At 33.5% G+C, this 26,835-nt stretch overlaps 3 protein-coding genes across 9 annotated transcripts; 1 reads left to right on the top strand and 2 right to left on the bottom strand.

The window, feature by feature from the left end:
- Positions 1-8,485: 8,485 nt before the first annotated feature.
- LOC107409513 (glucan endo-1,3-beta-glucosidase 14) lies at positions 8,486-13,410 on the top strand. Of its 3 annotated transcripts, none has more exons than XM_048468409.2 (5): positions 8,486-8,646; positions 9,553-10,583; positions 10,762-10,923; positions 13,120-13,241; positions 13,282-13,410. In XM_048468409.2, the coding sequence occupies exons 1-3, from the start codon at positions 8,592-8,594 to the stop codon at positions 10,816-10,818; spliced, it is 1,143 nt and encodes a 380-aa protein (XP_048324366.1). In that variant the 5' UTR covers positions 8,486-8,591; the 3' UTR covers positions 10,819-10,923; positions 13,120-13,241; positions 13,282-13,410. The 3 variants fall into 3 exon arrangements, with proteins under 3 accessions (XP_048324366.1, XP_048324367.1, XP_048324365.1); XM_048468410.2 differs by having other exon boundaries at positions 13,106-13,241; XM_048468408.2 differs by having other exon boundaries at positions 13,120-13,410.
- Positions 13,411-15,402: 1,992 nt separating this feature from the next.
- On the bottom strand, positions 15,403-18,250 carry LOC107409684 (probable calcium-binding protein CML48). Of its 3 annotated transcripts, none has more exons than XM_025070583.3 (5): positions 17,626-18,238; positions 17,111-17,187; positions 16,125-16,300; positions 16,013-16,031; positions 15,403-15,727 (listed from the first exon to the last, which is right to left on the bottom strand). In XM_025070583.3, the coding sequence occupies exons 1-5, from the start codon at positions 18,047-18,049 to the stop codon at positions 15,617-15,619; spliced, it is 807 nt and encodes a 268-aa protein (XP_024926351.3). In that variant the 5' UTR covers positions 18,050-18,238; the 3' UTR covers positions 15,403-15,616. The 3 variants fall into 3 exon arrangements, with proteins under 3 accessions (XP_024926351.3, XP_015872601.2, XP_024926352.3); XM_016017115.4 differs by having other exon boundaries at positions 17,111-17,157; positions 17,626-18,226; XM_025070584.3 differs by lacking the exon at positions 16,013-16,031 and having other exon boundaries at positions 17,626-18,250.
- A 1,340-nt stretch (positions 18,251-19,590) lies between these two features.
- LOC107410170 (heterogeneous nuclear ribonucleoprotein Q) lies at positions 19,591-26,835 on the bottom strand. 3 transcript variants are annotated; one of them, XM_060812000.1, is made up of 11 exons: positions 26,575-26,835; positions 25,535-25,550; positions 24,417-24,933; positions 24,220-24,336; positions 23,790-23,930; positions 23,428-23,601; positions 22,466-22,555; positions 22,013-22,220; positions 21,754-21,926; positions 20,956-21,041; positions 19,591-19,921 (listed from the first exon to the last, which is right to left on the bottom strand). In XM_060812000.1, the coding sequence occupies exons 3-11, from the start codon at positions 24,897-24,899 to the stop codon at positions 19,753-19,755; spliced, it is 1,641 nt and encodes a 546-aa protein (XP_060667983.1). In that variant the 5' UTR covers positions 24,900-24,933; positions 25,535-25,550; positions 26,575-26,835; the 3' UTR covers positions 19,591-19,752. The 3 variants fall into 3 exon arrangements, with proteins under 3 accessions (XP_060667983.1, XP_060667982.1, XP_060667984.1); XM_060811999.1 differs by having other exon boundaries at positions 24,417-25,550; XM_060812001.1 differs by lacking the exon at positions 22,466-22,555 and having other exon boundaries at positions 24,417-25,550; positions 26,575-26,825.

The following is a 26,835-nucleotide window of genomic DNA, read 5'->3' as shown; positions in this document are numbered from 1 at the left end:
CATACCTTCTTTCACCTTGAATATCCATTTGCAATTTACCATCTTCTGATCTTTTGGTTTGGGAACAAAAATCCATGTCTAATTCTTATGTAGAGATTCTAGCTCCTCTAACATGGCATTTTGCCACTGCTTAGCTTCTTTACCTCTTACTGCCTCGGTATATGACTGTGGTTCATTTTCTGAAAGATCCTGATATGAAACCAAAGCAAACATATTATAATCAGAAGGATTAAATTTGGTTAGGGTTCTTACCACCCTTCATTTTCTATCTCTGGCAAGTTGGTAATGTTGTAGTGGATTATACTGCTGTGAGATGACAGATCTTTGATTTTGTTGAGGTGTTGTCTCTCCTTGAGGTACATCTACTACTTTCAGCGGTTGTACTAGCTGAAATTCACCTGTTTCACCTACTGGCTGTTGAGTTTCTTTATTACTTGGCTGGTTATAAGGCTCCAACTCAAATTGTACCGTATTTTTAGTAGGTGTTTTACTAGAATCTCCAACTTGGTCACTCAAACAAGGCATTATATCTTCCTTAAACAAAACATCTTTACTAATAATTGTTTTATAGCTTTTTGAGTCTCTAACCCATAGTCTATATCCTTTAACTCCTTCGGGATAGCCTAGAAAAACACATTTAATAGACCTAGGCTCAAGTTTTCCATCATTATGATGTACATAAGCTGCACATCCAAAAACTTTCAGTTTTATATAATCCCCTGGGTGACCACTCCACTTTTCTTATGGAGTTTTCAACTCAATAGCTGTTGAAGGGCATCTATTAACTAAATATACTACTATCATAATAGCCTCACCTCAGAAAAGCTTTGGTAAACCAGAACTAGTGAGCATACATCTAACCTTTTCTAATAAAGTTTTATTCATCCTCTCAGCAACACCACTTTGTTGAGGGGAATATGGAACTATTTTGTGTCTCAAGATGCCATTTTCATTACAAAAATTATCAAATTCATAATTGCAAAACTCAAGACCATTATCAGTTCTTAAAACTTTGAGTTTCTTGCTGGTTTGGTTTTGTACTAAAGCATGCCAGAATCTAAATTTTGTAAAAGCTTCATTTTTATGCTTTAAAAGAAAAACCCAAACCTTTCTAGAGAAATCATCAATAATAGATAAAAAATACCTATTACCTCCATGAGTTAGTGTTGTTGACGGTCCCCACAAATCTGCATGTGCATAATCTAAGATTGAGGTTGATTTGTGTGAGCCTAGCTTGAAACTCAACTTGTGTTGCTTCCCCAAAATGCAATACTCACAGAATTCTATTTTACTGATCTTATTTGTTCCAAAGAAACCTTGTTTGTTCAGTACTTGAAACCCTTTTTCACTAATGTGCCCCAATCTTTTATGTCATAGTTGTGTTTCATCATGACTTTCTAAACTTGCAGTTGCCGTAGAGCCTATTACTGTTTTCCCTTGAAGAACATATAGTCCATTCCTCTTGATACCTTTCATAACTGTCAAAGCTCCCTTTGAAATCTTCATTTGTCCATTTTCAGATTTGTAAGAGTATCCAGCTTCATCCAATACCCCAACAGAAATTAAATTTCTTTGTAAATCCGGTACATGCCTCACATTGCTCAATATTCTAACCACTCCATCTGCCATTTTGATTGAGATATTGCCTATCCCAACCACATTGCAAGCCATATTGTTTCCCAATAGAACCTGTCCACCACTGATCCTTTTGTAGTTCCTAAACCAATCCTCTCTTGGACACATGTGAAAGGTGCAGCCTGAGTTTAGTATTCATTCTTGACTTGCTTGATCAGTTGATACAGCAAGAACATCACCAATTTCACTCTCATTGCTGGCTAGAGCAGCATCTCCATCTTCCTCAGATCTTTCTCTATTTTCTCTGCTTTCTTTGCTCTTCCTTTTGTAACAATCTTTGATAAAATGCCTTTCTTTTTTACAATGGAAGCACCTTTTGCCTCCTGTTTTGGACTTAGATCTACTCTTCCCTCTAGATTTGCTTCTCCAATTATTATTATACTTTCCAGAATCTCTACTACCTTTTCTGCCTCTAGTAATAATCCTTCTCCATGTATATTTTCTTGTTTTTCAATTTTCATCTCCAATTCCTTGGATCTTAAAGAACTTATTACAATTTCAGTAGTTAAAACCTCTCTTCCATATTTAATTACATTCTTTACTTCCTTGTAGCTTTCAGAAATTGAATTTAGTAAAATCACAGCTTGGTGCTCATCTGAAAACTTCTCATTACAGTTTGCTAAATCCAAGCACAACCTATTAAACTCATCTAGATTTTCATCTAAATCCTTAGAAGGATTCATCTTGAATCCAAAGAATTTTTCTAGAAGATATATTTTGTTGGGAAGAGATTTTACAGAATATAATTGTTCTAATTTTTTCCAAAGAGCAAAGGAAGTAACTGAATCATTTACCTTTCTTAGAACACTATCTGCAAGATGGAGGATTATGGTGCTATAAGCTATCTCATCCATATCCTTCTTCTGTGATTCGGTTAGTTCTGGAGGGAGGAATTGTCTAGTGCTTTTGCCATTCTCTGCTAGACTAGAATTCTTCTGTGATTCGGTTAGTTCTGGAAGGAAGGAATTGTCTAGTGCTTTTGCCATTCTCTGTTGGACTAGAATAGCCTTCATCTTTTGCCTCCAGAGAAGAAAATCCCCTTTGCCATTGAATACTTCAAGTTCAACTTTTGAACCCATAAGTTGCTTTTTAGGAATTTTATCAAACACGTCGCAGGTAGGAATTAATTTCTCTAATCCTTGAATGTATTGAAAATGCTCTGATACCACTATTACAATTTTAGCAACACAAACATTCAAGAAATTAAATAATAAACTAGATCAAAACACCACAGAATTTACGAGGTTCGATTCAAGATTGGATCTACGTCTTCGGAACTCCACAAGGAGATCAAATGCACTATAACTGAATGTGTTTTACAGCTTATCTAGTTCTCTTTCTTTGTTTTAGAAGCTCCACCTAAAATCCATATACCAGACCCAAAATCCCCTTTTACAACCTTTCTCACCTCACAACTCTCACCCAAGAAAATACTAAAGAGAAAACCTTAAAGGGAAAGAGAAAGAGAACTTAAATTATATTAACACCAAAGAAAACGGTTGCTGCAGAATTGTTGCTGCTGTAGAACTGTTGCTGCTGTAGAACTATTGCTGCATATCTCTATTGCTGTTAGGACTCTTGGAAAGCCTTTACATGACTGTCAGCTTCTCTTTAAACCACCAAGCCTAAAACTCACAGTTTTGTTTAATGATATAAGGTTGAAACGACGTAGTTTTGATGACAGCAACTATGCAGAAAAAAAATAACTCAAGCTTTGACTTCTTTGAATCATATAACCAACAGTGTCTCTAAGGAGTAGAAACCACCTAGAATCTACAAGGCAAAGAAAAAGGACTGTAGCATCCAAATCAGCCTGGTAGTCAAGCAATCACGCCATCTTTATGTCCAAAAATAATAAATTAAAAAAAAAAATTTATGAAGAATGTCCACATCAAGTACGAATTAGATAGCAGCTCAAGATATATAACAAGACATATATGGGACAACAATTGGAATGCTTCTAAAGAAAAAAGGGAATATCAATTGGCTATGCTTTGTAAGGTGTGTATATATATATATATATATATATATATTTATATGTAGTTAAATGTGTGTGTGTGTGAGCTCGCGCGCTGCTAGCTGACTCAAATGCTTGGAGAACAAATTTCATCAATTGCTAATTTTGCTCAAGAAAAAGAAAGAGACCTGACGAGTACGATTGGACCATGTGGTTGATTCCTTGACAGATTTTGGGTGGAGATCTATTTACACTTTTACCTCAACGCCTCGTAAAAAGCTACTATAAGGCTCAAAGCTTCCCAAAATACTCTTCTAAAGCTACAAAGACTTATATTGCTCACTTATGCCAATTAAATAATTGAATTATTAGCACAAACTGGTCATAAAGCAAGAAAAAAATTAAAGCTGTTTGTGATACATGGTGTAATATGCTGGATTGTGACTAGACAGTTTCAGTTTGGTGATCTCGTTTTCAGTGAGATCAATGCTAAGTGAGTGCCATTTGGATGAGAAGTTCCATCTCACCAACTCCTTTTAATGTATAAGTATTCATTAGGTGTTGTTTCATTTGTCATTCTCATTCATCAGGTGTCGGTCTCATTAGCCATTCATATTCATTCTTATCATTTGCATTTTATATGTGCAAACCGATACTAAAACTCCATGCAAAAATGACTCCTTACTGCATTATCTGGTCTCCTACAATTAAAGAAGGCTATAAGCAATATATATTATAGTAAAACTACAACTGGACCGAAACAACTGCAAGTCAGTCTTGAATTGGAATGAGAACAAAACTAGGTCGATCTCGGCTGTCCTTTTTCGTACTTAGTAATGACTACATGTTGATTCGGGATAAATAAAGGCTACAAACCATATATATTTTAGGGGATTTCACCTACCTCGGGCTAGTTTTTTTACCTTAAATAAGGTGCTAACTTGGCAAGGCAAGGGGTGGAATGATAGCGAAATCTACAACCTCGAACTACAAGTTAGTTCTTAACATGTAATTGATACGTGATGAGCAATTATTAGTATCAGCATATTTGAATTATTATTAATTAATCAGCTCTAAGTTTGATATCGACTAAGTTAGTAATGGTACGGGCAATAAAATATGAAATCAGCATAGGAATGATAAATATAGAATCGGCATGAAGATGTTTATCAACTCAAGCAAATCAAAGTAATCATCAACTTATAAGTCAACACTCATTACTCCATTGAGTGAACTTCACTAAGAGGAGGGGGGTTAACTATGAGGAATATTTAGTCACTCCTTAAATATCTTGATAAAAAAGGAAGATAAATCTAAACTATCTAAAATAATTAGGATTGTTAATCGAAACTGTCTCAAAAAATTAGGATTCTATGGTTTAGTCTAAATAGATTGGGGATCTTAATTAAAATAATTTTCATTAAATTATATATTTTTATTTATTTATTTAGTTTCTATTAAACCCTAATTAAAAGCCTATATAAAGTTCCTAAGCTATCATACAAGGTATGAAGGAATAATTTTTACATGCCTATTATTGTTTCCGTTCTCCTTCTTTGTTTTTTTATCTAATGGTCTTTCTAACTTTAGCGTTGGAGGATTTTGGGCCAGTGTCACATCGGTGCTCCCAAAACCATTTTAACGTACTTTGTCCTATTTTGCAGGTATCACGACTTCATCAATAATAAAGAAGGATGCACAATTGCGATTATTGATTTTTGCATTAACAAATGGTATGCGGTGAAATATGCTAAGATCAAAGGTTATATGAAGTACTAGATTTCAACTCAAACATATATATATATATATATATATATATATATATATATATAGAGTTCATTTTCAATGCAAACATATGCATTTTATTAAATTACAAATACAATTTTAAATAATGATTTTAAAAAAAATTATTGTCAATAATAAATTTTTCATATATATATATATATATATATATAGGCTGTTTGGTGTGGATATCTACATTTTATTATGCTACAAATCTTTTCAAAAACAATAATTTTTGTACAAACCATATCAATGTTATAAACAAAAATAATGATTTCCATAAAAATCATCGTTTTTTAAAAAATCCATCTATAACAAGATGCAGATGTCTACACCATAAAATTTTATTATATATATATATATATATATATAGTTAAGGTCAACTAGGAATATTACTATTAGTATACTTTATTATCTTGTTGGACGATTTTGTTAGCATAATCGTGGGAAAGAAAGTCTTAATTCAATTTCACTTAAAAAATTATCATATCAATTTTACAGCATCTTTAATTTGAAATTAACCCGGATGCTAATGATGTAATTTTACAAGTTAATCTTTCAGTATAAATTCAAAAGTTGAATGTTTGCTTGCATGCAAATTAATCTCAATGCTCTACAAAGGAAGTAAAGTGGGCAATCGGCTTTTCAACTAATTCCATGTCTCCAACCCAACCACCAACACTGTGAGTATGAAAGGTACAGTATACCACAGTGATAAAACCATTATTTTACAGCCAAAAAAAAAAAAGAAAAAAAAAAGTCTTTTAGATGTGGCACTAGTTTGTACTAGTAAAGAAAATGCTAAGTCATATTACTATCATTTTTTGTGTGTGTGTTGAATATGTATAGTGTAAGCATCATTCTCGAAAATGCTAAGTCATATTATTAGCATTTTTTGTGTTTTGAATGTGTAAACTAAAAGCGTCATTCTCGGCACGTTGCCACAGAATGCAACACGATGATGATGAACGGCGTGGAAGCTGAGGTGTCAAAGCGAAGTTTCCCATGAGGTGAGACCGAGGAGGCCCCCTGGTAGCCCCTTCACCTTGAGCCTTACCCCTGTCACACCCCCAAGTGGGGCGGTGCTGAACACGTGCTCTGCCTGCTAAGATTCGTGTCACCGTTTAATTAGTTTTATAATTTTACACCTTTTATATATATATATATATATATATTATTTTTGGTGGATGCAACTGGTATCTGTCTCACTTTCGGACTTCTTATTCATTTTGATTTTTTATGATTAAAAATAACTTTGAATGGAAAAAGGTCACTGCTTCTTTATTTGTGTACCACCGCTTTCCAAAGATTCCCGTGCTTGACACCTGTACATTCTGCTACGTACTCTATTCCTATTGGCACACTCACTCTCTCTAGTTTTGGTGGACCCTTTTTGTCTATTCGTTTCTTTCTTTTTTTTTTATATATTTCGTTCATTTCTCACTTTATATATTTTCCTCTCTTTTAATTTTTTTTTTTTTTATATTAAAGAAGATTTTTCTGCCTTTTACGTGTATCTCCTTTCCATTTTCATTATAAAATCAAAAGCGAACATCAAATTGTTACGTTTTTTCTTTTCTTATCTTTTTTTTTTTTTTCTAATTTACTTGAGGAAATATGAATTGGTGTATATAAGAAAGTATATACTTTTTTTTTATTACATAAGGGGTGGAGAAATTTTTTATCCATATCAAAAATTGAATCTTGAACATGAAACCATATTTTCGATCATACAACCATTAGCCTAAGCCTATGAATAAAAAATATATATATTTTTGAAAAGGAGTAATTTGCAAAGGAAACAAATTAAAAGTATATAAAAGTGTAAATTGGAGAAAAATGATAATTACCAATAAAGATTACATATCCATATGTATCTCAGCCAAAGTTGGAAAGGAAAGATAATTCCTCATAAATGAAGCCAGAGTAGCATTAATATTACTTAAGATCAACTCCTTTTCTTAACCCATATATGCATTTCCCCAAGTTGCTTATTTTTAATTGAAGCATTCTAAAGTATTGCCAAAATGGCAACCACCATCAATGTCAACAGCTCTTCAAAACTTTCATTTTTAGCATTTACACACACACACACACACACACATATATATATATATATATATATATATATATATATATATATATATATATATATATATATATATACACACACATATGTATATCTTTCTGCGCATGCCTACTATATATATATATATATATATATTATTTTCTATTTATTTAAACACTTTATTCTTTTTTAGTTTAATAATTATAAATTTCAAAATTTCTTTCTTAACTACTGAATAATAAACACATTCAATTATTACTTTTATAATAAGTTAAATTATGTGATAGGTAATCGGGTTTGACTTAATTTGTTTGGCCAATGGCTAACTTCTTATTATGTTCAACTGGATGATTGTGACAGAAAATACTTAAACTGAGAGAGCTCAGCATATTATTTTTTAAGTGTACCTGGGGATTTGTTGTGGGTGTTAAAAAATAAATAAATAAATAAATAAAAAAGGATTATTCCCATGATCTCGGATTCATAATACTTGAACAAGAAACTTTTTACTTTACCCAAAAGTACACAAAATATTTCATGCACAAATTCAATGAAAATGAAGAGTGACATATGAATTTAGTAAATAATAAAATAAGCCGAAAATGCTTTTTCACTACAGAGATGTGAACAATTTGACCCCCCATGCGAATTTGATTGGCTATAATTGGAATATCTTGTCTACACCTTCCACTTGAATAAGTTGAGGTTTCTTCTATTTAAAGGTTCGTGAACACTACTTCTCCCGGAGGCCGAGGCCAAACTCTTGGTCATCGCAGCTGGATGTTACGGTGAAACAGAAGGGTACCTGTGGCAAATGGCAATTGAAAACAAACAAAAAAAAAAATCTAATAATGTTGGTTTACCTGTACGACCACCACATTCGAGTGGAAACGCGCCAGTCATCAATACGTATAAGGAAACAATTGGAACTTAAAATACACAGAAAACCGAGACAAATGTAGAAATCAAATTTAGTGGAGGCCCACAATACAATAAAAAGAGAAGAGACACACGGAATCATAATCCGCACTACTGTACATTGTAAATATATAAATGTATGACACGTATAAAATCGGACAACGTTAGTGGGAGGAGCGTCGGGGACAGAGGAGGAGGGTGGTGAAGAACAAGGCCTAGATCCGATCAGCAATGGCGAGCTCTTCTGTCATTTTCCAAATCGCTCTGGTGCTTCTTAGCCTTACAGGTTTGTGGTTGATAAATATCAGAGTTTTGTTGTTTCTAAGAAAGAAAGTGTCGGAAAGAATAGAAGGAAAAAAGTGTGAGTCAGTCAGTTAAAAAAAGTGTTGGTCCGTGGACCTCATAAAGAAGTATTATGCACGAATGGGTCTAATTCAACTTCATCTTTTAATCTTTTTGGCTTTCTTTTAAGTTTTTAAGTTTGTTGGGGTCTTTTTTGTGTGTGTGTTTTTCAAAGTAGCAACACCAGGAGCAGCAGGCAGGAGTGCTCTGTTTTCCTTTACGTTTTTCTTTCTCTGTTTTTTGGACTTACATTTCTTTTTCTTTCTCTCTCCAATTCATTTTATTCAATATAGCCTTTATTTCGAAATGAGAAACAATTTTGGAGAGACAGATGTTCCTTTCTTGTTATTGTGGGTTTTTTTTCTTCTAAAAAAAAAGGAAAAAAGAAAAAAAGAGCAAATCCTATGAACTGCTTATTCTGTTCCTCGATCCATCTTGAAGAAACCCAGAAAATTACAGTGCTCTTCTAGTTCTAAAAACATTCAATTATGGATGACAGTAATGATTAGCCAAGAATTGGACATGATATACAAACTTTATTTTTTTTCAAATTCTTGTGAGGTTTTTAATCAATTACTCATTTCTCAAATGTTCATTTGTTTATTTATTCTCTGTCTATCGGCAAGATAATACTATCTATGGACTTATTAGAGTTGAAACAATCTCTCTCTCTCTCTCTCTCTATATATATATATATATTGTGTTTGCCGAAAGAATGGATATAATTAGTACAGTCATTGGAATTTATTTGATTTTGATGATAAACAGAAGAAATTTGTGTGCTCCTCCAACCAGCAAGTCCAACTCTGTTTTGTACTGTGTGTGTGTGTGTGTGTGTTTTTTCCCCCAGATTCAGGGCTTAGCCATGGAGTAGGGATAAACTATGGACAGATAGCGAACAATCTGCCATCTCCGTCAAGAGTGGCCATCCTCCTCAGATCTCTGAACATCAGCAGAGTGAAACTGTACGATGCGGATCCCAGCGTTCTGGTGGCCTTCTCGAATACGAATGTGGATTTCATCATCGGATTAGGGAACGAGTACTTGGAAAACATGACAGACCCTCTGAAAGCTCAAGCTTGGATTGAGGAGCATGTTTCACCCCATCTGCTGCAGACAAAAATCACCTGCATCACCGTCGGAAATGAGATTTTCAACAGCAACGACACCGGCCTGATGTCGAATCTCCTCCCAGCAATGCAAACTGTTTACACAAGCCTTGTCAACCTTGGCCTCGACAAACAAGTTGCCGTCACCACTGCTCACTCCCTTGCCATTTTGGGAAACTCCTATCCTCCATCTTCCGGGACTTTTAGGCAAGATCTTGCTGAATATCTGCAACCCCTTTTGAGTTTCCATGCACAGACCAAGTCCCCTTTCCTGATAAATGCATATCCATACTTTGCGTATAAGGATAATCCCGGAGAAGTTCCATTAGAATATGTTCTCTTCCTGCCTAACCAAGGGATGACTGATCCCATTACCAATCTGCATTATGATAACATGCTGTATGCTCAGCTTGATGCTGTTTATTCGGCTATCCGAGCTATGGGCCACACCGATATCGAGGTCAGGATATCCGAGACTGGTTGGCCTTCAAAAGGGGACGCCAACGAGGCCGGAGCAACTCCCGAGAACGCAGGGTTGTACAATGGCAATCTTTTGAGGAGAATCGAGCAGAGGCAAGGCACTCCGGCCAAACCTTCAGTTCCTATCGACATTTATGTGTTTGCACTTTTCAATGAGGATTTAAAGCCTGGTCCTGCATCCGAGAGAAATTATGGACTCTATTATCCTGATGGTTCTCCAGTCTATGACATCGGATTACAGGGCTATCTCCCGGAGTTGACTATATCTTCAGCAACCGCAACCGCCATTAATGTAGGAGTGCCATTCATTTTTCTCTCACCTTTTTTTTTTTTTTTTTTCTTTGATTCTAAACAGTGAAAATTGAATTCTTATAATTTAGTAAAATGTTGTAAGTTTGTCGCATGATTTTTGAATTTGATGATCTATCTATCTAACAAATGCCATAATACTTGTTTCTCTTTTTTGGCAGGCCTTGTCCATCTTCTATTTTTTGATCTTTCTTGTTACATGCTCAATCTGTTCTTAAGTGGTTGCACATTTCTTGATTGAAGATGGAAAGAAACCAGGAGTAGAAAAAGAAAGAAGCAGAAAATTTCCTAGAGACCAATCCAAGCCAAAAGGAGCTCTATAGGTGAGATAACGTTACTTCATTATCGTTTCTTTCTTTCCTGTGTGTGGCCCATTGTTTTTCTTTCCTTTCCTTTTCTTTTCTTTTTCCATACGTGCCCATTAATTAGTATTTGCATTTATTCCTCTCCACACGGTTGGGATTAGACTCATGACCACCCTTGACAATTCAGTTCTGCACTCAAGATTTTTTCGCCTCACTTTTCATTTCATTTTTTCCGAGATTCTATTGGAAAATGAGTTATATGGTAGAACCATTTGGATTAAGCTGTAAATCATAAGTGATGGCAAACGTGGAATTACCTTTTGTCAAGTTTTTCACACCAAATGGTATCTGTCTATGATGATGTGAAAAACAAACATGTTGATTGGTGTCCACTTCATACATGCACTAGAAAAATAGTTAAATGATAACAAATGCTCAAATCAAAACTGAATTTGATGAATATAATCTCACCTTTTACTATTTGTTTATTTATTAATAACAAAATGGTAATGGGTCTCCATCCTCCTTATCTCCAACTTGCGATAATGCATGTGAATCTTACCTTGCCTCTACAAAATTCTTCTTGTCCTTTGCTACACAAAAGTCCAAATTGGCTTCTATCAAAGAAAAGAAAACCATTTAGAGTCCCTTTTGGACAAAGCCCTTTTTCACTCATCTTTTATTCAATTCTATTTTTTTTCCCAGAGTCACCAAATTGAAAACCTCATCTGCGTTGCATGTGGTTGCCGACTCTATCTTGAAGATAGTTCTCTGTTTGTCTATATTTTGGTTCTTTGTTTGTCTATATTTTTTTCTCTCTATTCTCAAAAGATCTTTTGCATCATCAGCTTTAGTTGGAGTAATACCAGGTCGGTTTCAAGTTTGAATAAATACAGCCTTTTATTGATCATGATTATCTGCTATCTATCTGTCAAATTTATAAAATAATGCTATTTATGTTGAAATTGTACGGCCGACGTTAAAAATTGACAGTTAAATAAAATGTCTGAAAGGTATATTTTCTGCATGTAAGGATATCTGAGCATGAAAGGAAAAAAATCCATTATTAACATGTAGTAGTACAGAAAATTTTTTTGAATTCATTAAATCGTTCAGATTGTTCTCTGCGTGGCAATTTTGTGTGTGAGTGCATCTAATCATAAAAGAAATAAGAAGTTTAATCTGAACAATATTTTGTTGTTTTTTTTTCATTTTCTACATAACAGATTTAGATGTAGATACATTTGATTACAAAAGAAATACAAAGATCAATCTAAATAATATACTGAAACTATTGAGTTTCTATTTTTCTCTTGACATATATTGACAAATATGTTATTTTTTGTTAATGTTGTTTCTAATTTAGTTATCATATTCGGTATAGAATTTTTTATTCAGAATTTACATTTAAAGTTAACTCGCTTTAAAAAGATTTTAACTTTAGGAGAGTAACTATTATTATATTGAATCATCTTCTATTTTATATTTAGATATGTGATTAAACATTAGACAGACTGTCAGGTTTTCTGTACCGATCCATACTGATTGTCATAATATATTCTTTTAGGGTTAGCATTTTGGTTGGTATATTTTTAAGCCAATATAAACTCTAATATTATTTATAATATCCCGTTTATATTGACCAATCTATTCTTCTCTATTAATTAGAGTATAAAGAACAAATGTGCATTGGTAATATTAGGTATTTCATTTTAGACCTTAGTTTCTCCAAGAGGGCCTACCTATAAAAGCCTGGACCAACCTTTCTATTCAAAATTCAACCAAACGAATCATGTTTTTCTTACTTGTATCACAAAACAATTCTCAAGCCATAAAAGTGCGGTGGTGGCTTTCAACATCATGGACCATGTGTTTGCATAATTGGATTCTTATCAGCTCTGGCCCATAAGACAAAAAATAATAATAAAAAAAGAACAAAAAATTAAAAGAAGGATAAGATTGACAGATGGGCGAATCCACTACACGTATTGTGACTGCTTAGCTACCTAAATATATTATATCCGATCCCCTCTGTTGCTTCTGGTGGTATATCATATTCGTAACTCTAAAGTCAATGACCTTAGGATTTAAATAATGTTTTTCCTTCTTTCTTTTTTTTTTTTTTTTTTTTTTGGCTGAGAAGATGGATCTTTTTTTTCATGTTAATGGAGTTGGAATAAGTCTGATTGATATATATTAGTTGAATGTTTGTAGGGAGGCAGAAGCAGAAAAGGTTTGTCGAAATTTTTCAAGCAGTGATGGATTGGAGCTTCGTTTTCAAAGTTGCGCCAGGTCATTGGCTAACGCATATAATAATAAGTTCTATGAATAAGTAGGTATTATTATTATTATTTTTTTTGCTGAAAGAATAAGTAGGTATTATTGTTATTCAATCTGATAATTAAAATAATAATAATAATAATAATAAAGTAAATTCAAGCATACAAAATAGTTAATATTCTTTGTCAAACATCTAATAATAATGCAGGGTTTTTTCGGAGTTTACACTCTCACGTTTATATTATATATAAATTAGTATTTTTACAATTTTTTTTTTTTAAATATATATGGAGAGGAGGCATTTACAGTGTTAAGGTGCGTCATCCTCTTGTGTTGTTGTGGGGTATCGTGGATTCAGCCGATTCCTAATGTTTTAGATGATTATATATTATACTATACCCTATATATACATAACATATGTATATATATATATATAGATTATAATGTTAAAATTAAATAAGGACAGCAATTGGGAAATGTTATGAGAATTAGATATTGAGAGATTGATCATTGGGTTTATCAGTGGCGGTGGAGGTGACTTGACTTGGTCAGCAATCCTAATCATTGAATGTCAGTTATGGGTTCAAACGTCATTTACATAAATATATTGCTCTTTTACCTTTCTATCGAAAAAAAAAAAAAAAAAAAGGAAACGTGAAAACCGAGAAGCAATGCAAATGCAAATCATTGAGCTAAAAGAAAAATGTGAAGATATTGGTGTAGAGTCACGTGTGGAAATGGTAGAACTAGAAAATAAAACGTGGACGGCAGAAAAAGATGACATACTGAACAAGGAAGGAACAATTTGTAGCTGTTTTTAAAAACTAGAATTTCCCTCCAGGTGGACAAAATTCAATCCAATCGGTTCAATCTGTCCAATCCAATTTATTTTTAACGGTTTGGATTAGATTGGGTTCAAAATATTATAAATTGTATGGATTGGATTGGTTATGGATTGGAAATATAAATCCAATCCAATCCAATCCAAATAATATATTATATAACTAAAAAATTATATATTTTTTATTTTTTTCATTTTTATATATTAATTTTAGAATATTTTTTCATTTTTATATATTAGTTTTTAAATTTTTTTTTCCATTTTATATATTGAATTTTAATATATATATATATATATATATTTTTTTTTTCTTTTACATCCCCATATCCCAAATTCTAAATCAAATTGTTAGTTGTAACGCTAAACTAAACATTTATCTTTGTTGCCGCCCACCACCAGTCCATCACCATCACCATAATATATATTTTTTTTTTACATCCCCATCATATATATATCTACATATATTGTATCCAATTGTTACTTATATATATATATATATAAATGTTTAAATATAATTTATTGCTAATTTTATTGTTTTGATCTTTGTAGAGCTTACAGAATCAACTAAAATTAGTGAACCTATCAACGGTGATTGACTTATGATTTACCAAAGTTTTAAAGATAAAAAAAAAAAAAAAATTATGCATTGATTCTTGAGTGAATGAATTTTGACGAATGTATTATTTTACATTATTTGTTCTAACAATTTTAATTTGATTTTATAGGAGTGAGATGATGACATTAATGTTAGCTATTTAATAAATGCATGATGTATATCATTTGCTATATTTTCTTCTTTATTTTCCATTGTAGACTATGTTGTATTATTCTAATTGTATTTTATGTTTGGATAATTATAATTTATTATTTATATTTTATATTTGAAAATTTTTTTATTTGTACTATATATTTATAAATTAGTAAATTTCAAACTGATCAACCAATCCAAACCAAACCGATCATAAATGGTTTGGTTTGATTTGTATTTAATATTTCAATGATTTGGTTTGGATTGTAAATTAAAAAAACCGATATGTATGGATTGGGTTATATTTCGGTCCAAAACCGAACCAACTCAATCCGTGCCCACCCCTACCTGCAGCTATTAATTTTTGTCACACGAGATCCAACTTAAAATATTTACGTTTCCCACACAGCCTGAGCTAAAAGCTTGCCTAAACTTTGCTATTTTGATTCATTCTTCTGTTTTTCTTTCAATAGGATGCAACATCAAGATCAAATATTAAAATTACATATAGAGCAAGCCAAGCTTATTCATTGCACAAAACTCCCTCTCTCTTTTATCTCTCACACCGCATTCATCAAACACAGCTGACAATGCATACCTTCGCAGCATGTAATTAGTTTCTCAGACATGCATAAGACCACTATCTTCAATTCAATTTTGTTCTGTCAGTTTTTTACAATTTCATAATTACAATAAAACAAATCAAACTTAAGAATAAAAACTTCAATCAGTCGTCACCTCCCTCGTTTCTCAAATATTGTACAACTTCCTCAGATTGATTTCAAACAAACAAATCCACCATTATACAAGGAATACACACAAGCACCTAACTCCTAACCAATTCAATTATATGACGCGATAAAAGGGATCACCATAGACATGAATGCGTCATAACTGAAAGTCGCAGCTCCAGTATACCCAGGATCCTTCTCCTTAAACTTCTCTGTCAAACCCTGAAACCAAAATCACCATAAGTTTTCATAGATAAAGCTGGAAATAATATACGTCCAGGTGACTAGCAAAAGTAAATCCTTTTGCAAGTATCTTCTAGTCCATCTAATATTAACTTGTCGTAATCCTTATTTCGTTGCTCCACTCTCCTACACTCTACCTCACACTGATCTTCATTCAATATCTCTCTCGCTCACAGGATTTACAAAAAATAATTAATTATTCATCCAGGTATTGCTAAAAGTATAAAGCTATGGGAATTATCTATTATATTATACACATCTTACCTTCACAATCATTGCACATCTGCATAACCAACGGAGACACAGTAAGTAATCAGCAATTTAGTCTCGGATTCTCAGTAAAAAAACAAATGCACGTGAGCCTAAGAACACTTACTCAACGAAACTGTCAAAGTTGAGTTCACCCCTCTGACCACTTTCATTTCCATATTTAGATATCAGAAGTTGGAGAACTGGCGGTGGGATTGCGTAGCCAATGCTGTAAAGAGCATCCCTCAATTCCATCACATTGATTTTTCCACTCCTATCTCCATCAAATTTCTCAAATATGGCCTGTAAATATGCCGGGAGAGCATGAGTTGGATTTCAATATTAACGCCAGTCCACCCAAACATCAGTAATTAAAAGTTTATGAAGAAGTAGATGGATATTCGAAAAAATAATTTGCCAAACACACCAAATGTTGACAACTAAAAATGGTTTATGGCATTGCAAATTCAGAATTTAGTTAACTTTTATAATATCCCTCTGTTGCCTTTTTAACTTGAATATTTCACCAACTAATACTCTTATAGTGTAAGCATTGTCGATAAACAAGTAAATGAAATCATTGGATAACATAAACCACTAGTAGCTCCTAAGATATAGTTTTCTATGTGGTAAAGCCAATTGAGATTTAAGAATGTTATGCAAACAAAATGAAGAAAAGCAAATCGGTTGAAAATGCATGTTAATGTTAGTGTCAGAACCATTCTGACTGTGAGAGTCTCCATTACGAAGCTGAAATTCTAGATGTTATTATTCTTCAGTTTCTAAGGGTGGCAATGACTTTTTCTAACCTTAAACATATATATATATATATATACATAGAGAGAGGGCAAAAGAGCAAAAATGTTGACACAAGTTTAATATTCATAATAAATCTCACATTCTACATAATAAACTCACATATTCTAGCTCAAACTTTTGGGATCAGTGCCATCGATCAAGATAACTCTTAAAAGGCAGAAACCCTCATTCTAATAACTTAAGATCCTATACAAGCTTAATATACATAATAAACTTAAGCTTTTCGTATAATTAAAAATAAAAAAATAAAAAAATAAAAAATTTACAATCCGTAATTTAACAGAAAATACTTACACGCCAGTGACCAAGACAACTCCAGAGTGCAGAAAACTCTCTTAGCCCTGCAACAGCAGATAGAGCCCACCTCAGATGTCATACATGAAAAGGAAACAAAACCACACTATCTGAGAAAGGGCCCATCAAAGAATATCAAAGGAGAATTGGAGAAGGGCAAAGAAGATAAAACTGTGCGCATACTCAAGTCAGATCTCAAAGAGGCTTTCTATTAGGAAAAAAGACAATTTTGCGACTTTTTGACATTAACTTTGTATTAAAATAAATAAATAAATAAACTTTGATGAAGAAATTAATATTCATTTACGCTAGAAAACCCTGCGGTTTGATGGGACAAAAAAAGAAAAAAAAAAACAACAGAAAGAGAGATTTTTTTTGGATCGAAAAAGAAAGGAAGGAGAGATTTTGATGGATACAAAATATAAAAAGAAAGAGAAAAGAGAACATTTCCAATCTATATGGCCCTCTAAAATATAAATATAATCAAGAAGAGAAGAAAGAAGCAAAGAAAATACCAATTCTGAGAGGCCCAGGGTGAGAGGGATTGGTAAATAGAAAGATGAGCAAGCGGATAGTCCCAAGGCTAAACCTCTGGTACCCAGAAGAAGAAAGAGCATGTTGCAACTCATTTTCATCGATATACCCACTCCCATCTCTGTCCACCATCTGAAAGCTTCTGATCACATCTGGGTGTGTCTCCGGCGGAAAATCAGATGAATAACCACCTGCAGGCTGGCTATAGGCATTGGCATGGACATGATGAGAGTAAGAAGCATGAGTCTGCTGTTGCTGCTGCTGCTGCTGCTGCTGAGCATGAGGCTGAGGAGGAAGAAAAGAAGGAATTTTAATCGTATTATTATTATTATTATTTTGGTCTTCTGGCAAGGATGGAGCAGAGGGAGTATGGGAGTGAGACCCATATCTCCCAAAAGAAGCCATTTTGCTATTTCTTTTTTGTTGTGGTCCTTCAAGCTTGAAAGAAGATTATGAAGATGAAGGAGAAGATTCAAGAAGAGAACGAAGACGACAAGTAATTTCCATATATATATATATATATATATATATACAGTGGTCAAACATCGCCGCTTGTTGTTGAAGAAGCCCAAAGATGAAATAAAAGTCCAATCAAAACTTAAATTTGAAATAATCCATCGACTCTATGATGGATAATATTATTAATATTGATTATTTTTAATTGAAAATGAAATTGTGGCTTAATTTCTTTATTTTGCTCCTACTTTTGAATTATGTTTTACTTCTTTCCATTAAGGTGTTTCCACTTTAACATTGATAATATCGTAGTGAATTAAGATTTTTACAGAGTACGCCACACCTAATGGTTAATTAAATTGAGATATTGGTTTCATTTAATATATATTCCATGCACAATCTGAAAACTGTTATATAATCACAACTACTGTGACTATCAAAATCATTATGGGAATACCAAAAATCTTATTATAATTGTCGAAGCAAGCAATTGCGAATTTGCGATGGCATTGGAAATAAATGATTTGCATAGACTTTGTCAATTGGACAAAGAGAAATTGCTGCAGCTTTGCACAACATATCCACATTCTCATTTATCAATTTAAACGACAGCCCTTTTTTTTTTTTTTTTTTTTTTTGGGGGGGGCTCGGCCGGGGGGGTGTGAGTTAATTTACATGAATAGCTAGCTACTACAAAGGTAGTGAACTTTTTCGGTTGTAAACAATTTCATTTTGAATTCTTTTTCACACCACGTGTCATTTACATTGCTCATTAGATTATGGTTATATTAAGAAATCGGTATATTAAGTGATAAGTGTATGAATGGATTATGTCAAAATCATGCAGAGAATTCAAAAACCCTAAACGCAACCAAAATAAAACAAAAATAAAATAAATGGTATTCAGCATCTATACCCCCCAATTATCAGGCTTATGAACTTTGGTCCTTTTTTTTTTTTTTTTTTTTTTTTGGTTTAGATCTTTAAATGAATTTTCGTACACTTTATTTGTTAAACCATTTTTGCCTATTCTTTTCACAATTTTGAAGCATGTAGTGCACTTGGTCAAATATGCAGAGTCTAATGGGATCGTTTAATTTTGTAGTTTAATTTTGCAATTCGGTTGTTTTATTATGCTGCAAGTGTACTTGCCCTAAAATTGATAGGAAACAAAAAAAAAAAAAAGTATCAAAAAATAGTTTTACGGACTTACAGAGTAGCAAAAACAGAATTTTGAGGACCAAAATGCCAAAGAAAAATAAAACCAAATAACAAAATATAAAAAAGCGACCAAAGTACACAAGCCTAATAACTGAGCGATACAGGTGCTAAAAACCCTAAAAAACCAAATCAAGGACTGTGACAGCTTAAACCCATCACCTCAACCTCTTCACAAAGCACCAAAGACGCATCCTTAATTTGGAAGAATGTTAAAAAAAATAAAATTAAAAAAATGGAACAATCCGTTAGGAATATAAAAGACAATCTGAGAAGCAAACGCCTATTTCCAAAGCCAAATAAATAAATAAAAGACCAATGGTCTGAACTACAAACAGACTGGTATCATATTTATCAGTGTAGCTAAACAAGTACAATAATCCTATTACTCAGTTCAAATAAGTTGAATGACACTGTACTATAATGCTTTCCACTTAGTACGGGCGATACCTGCGGCCATGTCCACTTTCGTGATTATGCTTTCCCTTTGATCCTCCACCCCTGCTACCACTTCCACCGCTACCCCTGTTGCCGCTGCTTCTCTGATGCAAAGGAGGTGGTTGAGGTTGAGGCTGAGGCTGAGGTTGCATCCCTGGTTGTTGCCTGTTCAAGTAAAAAATAATAATAATAATAAAAGCATCTTTAGTCCCTTGATACAAAGAGTCATCACAAGAGTCCAATGTAAACCTATCATAATTTCATATAATTTCTTCTTCTTTTCATTTTACAGAAGTGTTGGACAATATTCTAAGAAACTTTTAAAGTGTTACTCGAGCCTTGGCACGTTAACCAAAAAAAGGAATTTCAAGTTTTAAATAATAATAATAAATACATCTTTAGTCCCTTGATGCATAAGAGTCATCACAATAGTGCAATGTAAAGCTATCATAATTTCGTGCAATTTCTTCTTCTTTTCATTCTACAGAAGTGTCGGACAATATTCTAACAAACTTTTAAAGTGTTACTTGAGCCTTGGCATGTTAACAAAAAAAAGGAATTTCAAGTTTGAAATAATAATAATAATAATAATAACATCTTTTGTCACTTGATACATGAAGTCATCACAATAGTGCAATGTAAAGCTATCATAACTTCTTATAAATTCTTCTTTTCATTTTACAGCAGTGTTGAAGAATATTCTAACAAACTTTTAAAGTCTTACTTGAACCTTGGCACGTTAACAAAATAGGAAACAAACCAAGGTCACATTTAGTTCAATGGAAATGGCACCTAGGCTTAAATCACAAATGCAATACAACAAGAAAATAGTCAGACAAAAAGTAAAAGGTCATATTGCTGGTTGCTATCTAAGCAGATTGCCAGAGCACAAAATCAGTAGTACTAGAGCTAGAGGAGTGAAGAAAAGAAGAGAGCTTTTAAGAGAATAATCCATCAATTTTCAAGCCTTTATATATTGGAAATTTTAATCCATGATACATGATAGATTAAAGACAGATTACTTGTAAATAGAGAAACAAGAGAAAAAATACACTTCACCAACCTCATTTAGAAGACACAGGCAGATATAAAGTCATAAAAGTTCGATTACTTGTTTGAGCAAAAGTTATATAAAGAACAAATCAACATAATGTGCCGCATACAAAAAATAATTTTAAAGTATAAACATGTGAACTTACAGAACATATCCTATCCGTCCATCAGGCAAAAGCATCGGCATCATTGCCATGCCAGCAGGAGTTGGTCCACGTCCATAGATCACGGGCTGCAACAGATGCACATCAAGCATCAAAAGAACTCTAAAGCTTATAAAATTAGAAATCTTTAGAGCAGAACTTCCAGATATTCTTTATATGATTTTGCGAAATATAGGCCTTCGGGTATAAACTAAGTAGTTTAACTTTGTTATAAGTGCATTTATATGCTCACTACTTTGATACTCCACTTCTCTTCCATTCCCTACTTCTCATATTTTCTTTCACTTCAGTAATTGTCCATATTTTCATATTAAGAGGCTCTATTGGCTTTCCTCTCTTATTCTCTATAATCACTTTAATTTTTGCTCTATTTAAGACAAGATATAAGATTCAAGAGGCTTGGAGATAACCTTTTCTTTAAAATTTAATTCTCTTTGTGTCCTCTCCAACTTTATCACAACAAAATCAGCCCATTAGAATATTATCGAACTATTTAGAGTTAACAGTCTGCTTCCTAAACAATAATATAAATTCCTATGAAATCAGAAGGCATAAACCAGCAAAAGTCATGTTAGACACCCAAAGATATCATACATTCTCAGGTATTCAACCAACCACAAATATTAGGAGAAGAAGTTGGTATTCAATTCCTTGAAACCTAACAAACAATGGCTCGTGAGCAAAAATTGCAGATGAAAATCAAAATAAGCTTGATTATTTACTTCACATTTTGAATAAATTTGTAAAAATTAGGATACAAAAATATAATGACAGTCTCACCTGTGCAAAACCTGCCGCGCTATATCCTGCACCTATAGCACCATAGGCACCGCCAACCAGACCATAACCAACTCGAGGAGGATAATTGGGAAGCAGTCCTGACTTCTGAGAGTTGGATCCAGCAGACTTCTGATCTGCCTGTGGCTTCGCAAGAGAACACTCCAATACTTGACCTGAAATCACAAGGAAACCCAAAACTCACTAAATAATTTGAGTATTTAGGAAAGAAAAAAGTAACCGATACTTAAATAGTGATCACCATCAAGTTCATATTTTTCGGTGTTTTTTAGTGCTTTCATCGCACTTGACCTCTCTGCAAAATGTACAAAACCAATTCTACTCTTTTCCTGTCCAAACTTTGCAGGCGGCAGAACCACCTTTGTGATTTTTCCATGATGTTCAAATTGCTTCTTTAACTGGTCTTGAGTTACACTTTTTGGCAAATTCTTCACATATACAGCCTTCACCTGTATGAGTCAAACTCAATTTTAGAATTTCCAAATTTATATTTAGACAGAAAAACCATCACAAGTTTGCAATATAATATGATAGCTACAACTAAGATCTATTTATCCCAACCACAGTGGTACAAGCTTAAAACCAACAGCAAATCAAACTAAATATGGTCCATAGAAATATTTTAGAATGCATTTTTGAGGCATACCCAAGCGCAGTAAATATGCCTAGAGATGCAATTTTTTGGGCAACATACCTGTAAGGCAATTGCATCAAACCCCTTGGTATCGACATTCGACATCAGGTGTAGAAGGCCCCATGGCTTCCCAATAAGTGAGACGTATGCCTTACAAGTTATAAAAAATAAACTAGTGGTTTTTCTCAGACCATGCATAAAGCTTCAGCTAAAAAACTCTCAAAATTAAGACCAACAACCCAAAGAAACCCAAGTTTGAGATCTATACCCATACAACCTACATTCTGCACACTAACAAGTGCAGATTCTCCAAGTGCCAACAATTTCCAGTACCTTTCTGTCATTTTCAGCAGTTCATCTTGTATTTTACACAACTACTCTACCAGTTTTTTTTTGGCGCCGTTCACATTTCCCAACAGTTTCTCTAGTATTTTTTTTTTTTTTTTTTTTCTTACCATGTTATCATTTTTAAAATTTTAAATATAGACACCCAATAAGCCAAATTTCTCACCTCTCGGCAAGTAAAATACAACTTGCCTTGTTACTTTTGCTTTTATTGTCTTTGCTGACACTCTAATAACATCTGACAGAAGACAGCGAAGAACTAGAGATAGTTTATAGGATTCACTATTCATACAATGTAATATTCTGCATATTCCAACTGAAAGTTACTCCATCAAGTATGTTTCATCATCAACGCCGTTTAAGTTAGGTGGAATGACCTATTAATTATTTAGTACAAATTATAATTTACTAGGAACAACCGTTTATTTTTACCCTGTTATCATCGCAGCTATATGGTCTAATGGAGTAGGATTGAACAATCACCATTTACATTAGCAGGATGACATATGCATTGTATTGACACTTCAAAAACGAAAATTACTTTTTAGCTATATAGTTAGCCACCATATTCGACACTGAAACAGCAGTAACTGTCTCTGCCACACAAACTGCAATTATCAGTCACCAAAATGCAGAAAAACAGGAAAAAAAAACAATTATAATCACTTTACAAGTACCTGAGAAGCTGCAGAAGACTCGGCATTTTTAGGGTCAGCCCAGCTCACAGTTGGAGCATTATCAGCTAACTTAAACTTGGGGTTCATCATTTTCTGTCTTGAATATTCAGCACACGCATGGTTATAGTAGTCAATAAAAGCAAAGCCTCTGTTATTGTTTGTATTCTTCATGTCCTATGACAAAGAGTTGGATAAACAGTAAGCAAGAAACTTAAAGCCACAAAATAACTAAGAAACAAATAAGCAAAACACTGAAAATTTCTAGGCAAATATACTCTAGAAGATTAAAAAGCAAAAATTAAAGTACAGCACATTGTAACATTTTACCAGAAACTACAATAAAGAGGTTAATAATGTACTACCTTGACCAATTCCACGCCTGTAACTCCAGGCCCTACATCTGTCACAACCTTCTTTAGATCTTCCTCTCCCCAGCTCCTTGGGACATTACCGATGAACAAACGGTGCTTTGCCTGAGATGTTGAACATTTTATTTTTCTACCCTGAGAGGGAGGGAGGGAGGGAGGGAGGGAGAGAGAGAGAGAGAGAGAGATTTGAATTAATACAAAAGCACAGTACTGCAAAATATAGAAGATGACCAAAATTGAAGAGCAAGAAAAAAAAAAAAAATGTTCTAAGAAAAACTCTCAGCTTTCTTTCAGAAGATAGAAACTTCTCAAAAATTTATACCATCAGTTATAATTTCATTTTAGTGATAGCGCATAACCCTAAGTTACCACCTTAACCAGAGATTAAGTAACATAAAAACCAAGTATAAAGAATTTCTGTTACCTTAAATTCAGCATTGTTCAACTCACTGATGGCTTTCGAAGCCATTTCTACATTTCTAAAAGTAACAAATGCAAAGCCCTTGTTCTCACTCGAGTCTTTGCCTTTCATGAGTCGAACCTATTGTCACAAAAAATATAAAATTTTTACGTATATTTAGAAACATAAAAAGGTTCTTCACATTTAATAATGCAGCTTACCTCTGTAACTTCACCTATTGACTCACAGAAACCTTTTAATTCCTCCTCAGATGCATCATGTGGAATGCTGCCAATGTAAACTTCAGAACCGTGTGGAGGAAGGGCAAGAAGTTCAGAATGTTTCTTTCTCTCATCCTCATCTTCAACCTTCGCCTCATCAGCACTACGGTTTTTCTTGAAATCTGCTCCATGGGAATTATTAGGATCTTCGTCCTCTACTTCTTCATCCTCAACCTCTTCTTCTTCCTCTTCTTCCTCCTCTACCTCTTCCACTTCCTCTTCCACCTCTTCTTCTATTTCTTCTACTTCCACTTCTTCCTCTACCTCTTCATACTCAACCTCTTCATCCATTGTCTCCTCAGGATCATTGTCTCCATCAAGATCGACCTTCTCATCAGATTCAACTGGATTTTCTGGTTCGCTTGGCTTTTCAGGTTCAGCTGGCTTAGCAGCCGATGCAACATTTGTCTTTGCCCTTGGCATCTTATGTATATAATAAAATAAACTTGCAAGGCAACTGTGGAGAAGGCACAGAGGCCAGAAGAATTCATGGGAAGAAGTATACACATAGCGAAAGGAGGAAACAAAATGAAAGGCCAAAAGGAGTTGAAAAGCATGAATCTCAATTGAACCCAATTCATGAGATAAGACTCAAAGGGGTTGCAATTTGAAAGAGTTTCTATAAAGGGATAATGATAACATAACAAAAACTCATAGACAGACGGATTTTGAATGATAACTATAAGGTTCATGAAGGTGGCACAGAAAATCAAGAAACCAATTTCCTGAATATGACTGCCATCCAAAAAAAATTTAGGCAAGTTTAAGCCATTAACCATCTTCATTCCAGTAGGTGTATTTTACCCCCGTTATAAAGTATGAAAAAGAAATAGCATATAAGAATCAAGAAATGAGTCATAGATAATAGAATAACATATGGTGATAATTATGATGCTTGACGGACATGCAAGGTGACACAACAAAGTGGCAACAAAGAATTGTCCAAGTTCTATCTAGAGTCATGCAGACATATAAGGAAAATGACTGCTGCAATAAAAAGCAGAATCAAACCACAATATGTGCAATCTGACAAAAATGCCAGTTCCAAATAAACGTACCAATTGGAGCAGCTTCCTGCAATAAATCAACAAGGACAGAACAATTAGATAAAATTTACATGATGAATATATTAAATCATAATTAAGGATATTTCCTCACTAACTCAATAAAGATAGAACTAGAAGTTCCACCAGTAACCTAGATTACACATAAAATTAAAGAAAACCAAATTTATCATCTTCAACCAAAAAGAGTTTGAAAATGAAAAAAAGTGTGGGGAAAAAGAAACTATCATCAATAGTAAGTTTAGAAACGTATAAAAGGGAAATGTGTACATCAGCTTAAGAAAGAATCTACATTGAACCGTCGGCCATATAACATGCTAGAAGCTCAATGCATCTGAAAGAGATGTGGCAATCCAAAAGACAACTCAAGAAACATGAAATTAGTAAGACATTCATGCTATCAAGGTACAAACACTCATTTCCTTTGTGCATTTTTAACTTTTTCTTTTTTGCATTAACTGAATGAAAGAATATAGCTGTAAAGTTAACCATTAACCTAATGCATTACAAGCCCAACCAAAATTTGAAAATCCTGCTATGTGAACAAACAGAAACAGGTACTTAAATTCACTAAACATGGAAAATGACTATTATATGCGAACTAAATACTTTTATGTAAATATTATAGATATGCATCTTAAAAATAACATAAAGATCTTTCATATTAATTTTCTCCTATCCAAGAGTAAGTTGCAAGTTTGCCAGACAGCAAAGATTGAATTCTATTTTTCCTTATAAAGTGTTAAGATTTAACTGATTGACATCAACCTACACCCAAACAGGTCGCACATTCAACAACCCCACTCCCAAATTTGAAAGTTGTAAAAGCCTAAGATTATGAATAGGGGAGAAACATCGCAAAGTACTAAACCATTGACAAAGCAAGCACAAAATGGCAAACTGGCAACAAGAATACAAAATTCAAAACAACACGAAAATGATGCGGAAATTCATTTTTTCTACTTGATCAGTTCAGCAATGACAAGATAAGCCCTAAAGAGAGAGAGAGAGAGAGAGAGAGAGAGAGAGAGTACCAACAAAAAGCTATCTGTAAGAGTAATTTTCTTCTGGATGGAAGAGCGGAAGTAAGCGAAACTAGGAAGCTTGAATCTGAAATTAGAAGTGTTGCGGTGAAAATACAATATACCGAAAGACTGCTTCTTTATGGTCTTCTTCAAGGCTCATTGCAGAGCAACACTAGACTGTATTGATCAGCCAAATCGATAAATTAAATTAAAACAATAAGTTAAAAAAAAAAAAAAAATACCCTAGACCTTCTTTTGGGGATTTTGACA

This window comes from Ziziphus jujuba, chromosome 10 (genome assembly GCF_031755915.1).
Source record: "Ziziphus jujuba cultivar Dongzao chromosome 10, ASM3175591v1".
Classification (NCBI taxonomy): Eukaryota; Viridiplantae; Streptophyta; class Magnoliopsida; order Rosales; family Rhamnaceae; genus Ziziphus; species Ziziphus jujuba.
This window is presented reverse-complemented; position numbering and strand designations above follow the sequence as displayed.

Excerpts from the sequence above, each read along its gene's own strand:
- LOC107410170 (XM_060811999.1), bottom strand. The coding sequence starts at position 24,899 with ATGCCAAGGGCAAAGACAAATGTTGCATCGGCTGCTAAGCCAGCTGAA. Across the intron at positions 24,337-24,416 it reads CAATAGGTGAAGTTACAGAG|GTTCGACTCATGAAAGGCAA; the intron begins GTAAGCTGCATT and ends TTGTGACAATAG. Across the intron at positions 19,922-20,955 it reads GGACGGATAGGATATGTTCT|GCAACAACCAGGGATGCAAC; the intron begins GTAAGTTCACAT and ends TTACTTGAACAG.
- LOC107409513 (XM_048468409.2), top strand. The coding sequence starts at position 8,592 with ATGGCGAGCTCTTCTGTCATTTTCCAAATCGCTCTGGTGCTTCTTAGC. Across the intron at positions 8,647-9,552 it reads GGTGCTTCTTAGCCTTACAG|ATTCAGGGCTTAGCCATGGA; the intron begins GTTTGTGGTTGA and ends TTTTTCCCCCAG. Across the intron at positions 10,584-10,761 it reads CAACCGCAACCGCCATTAAT|GCCTTGTCCATCTTCTATTT; the intron begins GTAGGAGTGCCA and ends CTTTTTTGGCAG.
- LOC107409684 (XM_025070583.3), bottom strand. The coding sequence starts at position 18,049 with ATGGCTTCTTTTGGGAGATATGGGTCTCACTCCCATACTCCCTCTGCT. Across the intron at positions 17,188-17,625 it reads CCCTGGGCCTCTCAGAATTG|ATCTGAGGTGGGCTCTATCT; the intron begins GTATTTTCTTTG and ends TTCATGTATGAC. Across the intron at positions 16,301-17,110 it reads GTTGTCTTGGTCACTGGCGT|GCCATATTTGAGAAATTTGA; the intron begins GTAAGTATTTTC and ends GCATATTTACAG.